The 5,078-nt window shown below is 34.9% G+C and overlaps 1 protein-coding gene across 3 annotated transcripts in view; it reads right to left on the reverse strand.

Annotated features, from left to right (window-relative positions):
- Positions 1 to 4,111, reverse strand: part of LOC111463215 (phosphoglucomutase, cytoplasmic-like) — a 14,365-nt gene extending 10,254 nt beyond the window's left edge. The window contains exons 1-3 of one of the 3 annotated variants that reach the window (XM_023107087.1): positions 3,843 to 4,111; positions 2,879 to 2,960; positions 2,096 to 2,151 (exon numbers count right to left, since the gene is read on the reverse strand). In XM_023107087.1, the coding sequence (XP_022962855.1) occupies positions 2,096 to 2,151; positions 2,879 to 2,960; positions 3,843 to 4,064 (360 nt within the window). In that variant the 5' untranslated portion in view covers positions 4,065 to 4,111. Of the gene's footprint in view, positions 1 to 89; positions 152 to 2,095; positions 2,152 to 2,878; positions 2,961 to 3,842 lie in introns of those variants that run through there. The other 2 variants (XM_023107080.1, XM_023107093.1) reach the window with 2 other exon arrangements.
- Positions 4,112 to 5,078: the final 967 nt, after the last annotated feature.

Consider the following 5,078-nt stretch of genomic DNA (forward strand, 5'->3'; position numbering starts at 1 on the left):
AAAAAAAAAAAAAAAAAAAAAAAAAAAAAAAAAAAAAAAAAAAAAAAAAAAAAAAGATAATGGTTTCACATGGGCAGTCGAGATTTTACTTCAACATAAAATGGAAGTCCATTAGCAATACTCCCTACCATGCCATTTAGGTGTCAAAAATTTAAATGAGGAAGAATAAATTGTTCTCGCCCATTTCTCTCTTTACTAATATTGCAAAATGAGATTTCCTTGATAGGATAAGAATCATTCATATTTCCGCGATCACCTGAATACCTGTGCTTCTTTTTTCGGCATAATGATATCAATCATGGATTCAAAAGGGAAAAGAAAACAACTTGTTGACTCAGAAGTCAGAACAGTATAGTGCATATGAGTGCAAGTGCAGACAAACTAAAAGGAATAGCAAGATCGTATCTTCTAAAATAAATAAAACCAAAAAAATAAGAATTGAAGCCTTAGAATATAGATTGTATAATTAAAAGGGCAAAAGGTTGTTACTTAACTAAATAAGACAAATTCATAACATTACAGCTCACTCACCAATAAGCAAATTGTCTTAAAACCCAATCCATATAGCTCATCCTGCAAAGCAAGACCTTCTAGACAAAGAACTTAATCTTCTTCGAAATTTCAATTTCCCACAATGTGAGGAAAGAAGGACAACCCAAGGGAGAGGCTTGCTTAAAATACAGAAAAGAGTTATAGGAGAACCTCTTCGATGGGTTAGGAGTCCAAATATGGCAATCCCTACTGCCAAGGGCAAACACAAACCCACCAAGAAAAGAAAGAAGCTCCACAATCTCCGTCATTGCCCATCCAACAAGGAACATTGGAATCCCAAGGGAAGAACCCGAATGAGAAACAATGGATGCAGCTTTATAAAAGAAAAATGATAAAGGTGGGGAAATCTTGAACAAAGAAGAGTATCGCCAACCAGGTGCCTTCCCAAAAATAAGTATGGACCAATTACCAGCTAGACATTAAACAAACTAGGAAAATAAGGTAATCCTAGAAGAGGTCACTTTCCAAGGGTTCCTAAAAGTTTCATTCAAAGCCTCAAACCCTTACTCAAGGCTCATTTAAAATAGTGAAGAAACACCATAGCCACTTAGCCAAGAGAACTTTGTTCCAACACCTCAAGTTACCCACTCAGAAACCTCGTCCCAGCTCACCAAATGAGACCCTCACCCCTCATCTTCATATCTAACAAGATGTAATTAACTTGACAATTGTGTTCAATAAAGCTACCATCAACAGAAAGAACTTTTAATAGATAAAATGTAATTATTTTTAAAATAAAAATAGATATAATTGTAAATATTGTCATAAGATGGGTAGGAATCCTCCCAAGTGTTTTAATCGTGGGCAACTTCACCAATTTTCTATTAACTTTTTCCTTTCCTCTCTACCTTTGTTTTGGACCGCATTCAAAGGCATTCTTCTCTCTTGTTAAGGCCATAATAGTGCATCCATCGCAAGGAGATATTGGAGGGCATGGGTCAAATCCTTTGGAGATGCAAGTTCACTAGCTTGATTTGTGACTCCTTTTGAGAAACGTGAGTATGGTCAGCAATAGAGATTGTCAGCTTACGCTGGAGGAGATCTTATTCCACCCACCCTTTCATGATAAGTGTAAGGTAGTGATCTTTGGCAAATTATTTGTTTTTCAATTTTGTGAAATCTTTGGCTAGAAAGGAATGAGAAACTTTTCAAGGGGTTTAGGAAGATCGAAGGATAAGGTGTGGGCCTTACCCAGATTTAACGTCTCTGCATTTGTGTCTGAAGATTTTTGTAACTATTCTCTATTATTTTGGATTTGAGGCCTTTTTTTTAATCACCATAGGTCTTTAGTTATGGTCGGGCCCTCTTTTTGTTGGGCGTTGTTTTTGCATGTCATTTATATTCTTTCATTTATTCTGGATGAAAACTCTGATTCTAGAATTATTATTATAATAATAAATAAATAAATAATAAAGAAGATAGTTATAGTAAATACAATATCGGAGAGTTATTTCATTTTTCATTGATTTCACTTGAATTTCCCTTCAAATCCATTCCTGAACAGAACACTGCAATCACTATGAAAATAGACTTATCATATTACCTGAATAGCATCCTTTGAATAATAGCGTCCATCTCCAGATACAACAAGTGTAGCACCTATATCCATAAATAAAAGTTTATAACTAAATGAAGTGCATAAAATTAATGCTCCAGTAGAAAACGGAAGATAGGTAGTTAAGTGAAGGAACTAATGAGAAGGCCAACAAACGAACTATAGTTAGATATTGAATTCCGTATCTGGACAGAAGAACAAAAGTTGAGTTGAGACCCGGGCATAATGAATAAGTCAAGAGGGAGGAGTCAAAGGGCTCTATGCAGAAAGAAAATGTGAGTAGAACGACTGGAAGTAGGAAAATAGAATGTTGGCACCTAATTTGTTTGTCAAGCACGGGACAAGCACCACCATCAGTTCTAAACAGGTAAAGATTAGGAGTTCGTAATGATGAAATTGATCGAACACATCATAAACAAATTAATAAATAAAGAAAAGAGGTAGGTCTGAGAAATTTTGGTCATCAACAGACAGTAAAGAATTTTTTTTTTTTCTTATCTAAAGGATGTATTCCCATAATTGTTTATCTTCAATTATTAAGGTTGTAAACCAAAAGGGGGCGAGCATACTTACTTTCCAGTTTCCACACAATACTTATGGTAGGGGAAGTTTGTTTTGGTTATAGGATTGTGTAAGATAAATATATGCAGTCACTAGAGCATCTTATTGCACCTCTTTCTAAAAGTTATTCGGGTGATTGATCAAACGCATCATAAAAAGCAATCCGTTCTACATATAGGGAAGTTAAATTTTAAATGAAAGAACAATTACCTCTGACTTTTTCAGCAGTTAGTGCGTTAAATGTTGACTGAACAAAATTCTCCAAGTAGTTCGGTTGAATGAATACTTTTACCTGGTGGAAAAGGTCCAGTCACATACTATCAAATTAAAATGTGCAGAAAACAACAGTGTAACATCATATTGTGTATAGACCAAGTGGCATGCGGAGTAATTATACAGTCTAATTGGAGTATGAAAACAGATAAAAGATTACTCCCTTTGTCAAATTTTCTTTTTTCTCATTAAATAGGAATTATCACGCAGCATGGCCGATGATTGAGATGCAAAAATACTTTTCAACGATGATCTACTTTAGCTACCATAGCCATTCTAAGCCAGTTAATTGAGGCACCAGATCTAGCGCAATTTTCCAATATGGTCGAACTCAGAACATCCGACAATGTTGAATAGAAGTACAAAACTTAAACAATAGATAATGGATTCAAAGAAATAGGAAAACGGAAACGATTTAAAATAAGAGAGGTCGATTTCTTTGATTGGAGAGAAGAACACAAACCAACACGTGATGTATCCTATAAAAACATGGAGCGAAATAGCTAAGAAAATCAAGAAGATGCAACGCACATGCATCACTAAAAAAACACAACATGAGAGCAGCAAATTAATAAAGCTCAAAGACGCAAGCAGAGAAATCGTGAACAGTGAGTAAACTATTTAAAAGCACAATGGAAAACCATAGCCAATCAATAAGGAACTCAGAATCCTTCCCCTGCACATCAACAGGAGATGTCGCCAAATGAAAATCACAATAGATGAGTAGGAATTACGAAGCAGCTGGTTCCAAACAGAACAAAACAATGCAATTAATAAATCCGAAAAATCAAAACAAGAAAGTGCAATCAATCGAACTAGAGGCAGTATCCCGATGGCGATGGGGAAATCATAGACGAAAATGCGAGGAAAGGAAGGCAAAATGAATGAAGAGAGAAACAACCTTCTTGCGGAGGCCAGAAGTACCGGGCTTCTGGCCATCGATAGGGGCGGTGTGCTTCGTGGTGACATTGAAGCGAACCATGTCTGGATGAATTGGTGCAGCAGAGAAGAGAAGGTAATTTGATGAAACCAGAGAGCAGATGAGAAATGGGGTTGCTTTGCTTGATTCTGCGGTTTTGTATTGGCGAAACAAGTGGAGAAACTTTGAGTTCCAACGCCACATCCAAGGAATATGCTACCCCATCTATTCGTTACAGATGAAAATACGGATCCAACTTTTTTGGTTTTTTTCATGCGTATTCTATTTTGTTTCTCATATTAATGATTTTATGGAAAAAAAAAAAAAACAATCTGTATTTGGGATAAGCGGACAATATCTATTACCGCTAGGTTTGGCCTCTTACAATAACTTCAAAGTTAAGTGTGCTTTAATTAGAGTAATTCTATGTTCAGTAGTCTCTTAGTAATTTTTTCAATAAGTACGTGAGTGAAGACAAAACATACCGAAAAAACTCAAGTTGGTTCATGGAGATAGTATTCATATCACAAGAGTGTAGGAGAATAGCCAAACCATCAAGTATGGAATCCTAATTTTGGGCATGGGGAGTTATGTAAGGAGTCCATGTCGTTCATTCCTAATTCTTTCTTTATGTTCACAATGTGTATGAATTTCATGGAATGCACATGCACAAACAAATGTCGTCTAACAATCTTAACAAATTTTATTGTTAGTGACATACGTAGATTAAATGTGTTTGTTGGAATTGGACCGAAAGCCAAAATTCAAATGGGTTGGGCCCAAAGCCAACTAAGCTCAACCCTACACAATGTCATCAAAAGATCCAAAGAACACATTTAAGGAAGAAGAAAGTCAAAAGATTCTTTCAAACTCTTAACTAATCTTCTTTCAAGATTAGAAAGACTTCAAAACTTTGAAGATCAAAATCTCTTTTAAACACTTTAATTATTTAAGAGGTCGATCACCTAAGAAGATCAATCAGTCAATCAATTATGACGAATTTAATCGGTATCCACATATATTAATTAGAAACCAATCGAACTTCAATTAGAAATTAAAAATTAATTTCAAATTTGAATAATGAAATAAAAATTAAACTAAAAAACAATAGTTTGAAGGGGGAAAAAACCATAATAACAACACGACAGACTTTTTTGTGGATACTAGGCATTAATAGAAAGTGTATTGCAAAATGGTAAAAAAAAAAAAAAAAAAAAA

The sequence above is a fragment of the Cucurbita moschata genome, unplaced genomic scaffold, assembly GCF_002738365.1.
Source record: "Cucurbita moschata cultivar Rifu unplaced genomic scaffold, Cmos_1.0 Cmo_Scf00002, whole genome shotgun sequence".
Lineage (NCBI taxonomy): Eukaryota > Viridiplantae > Streptophyta > Magnoliopsida > Cucurbitales > Cucurbitaceae > Cucurbita > Cucurbita moschata.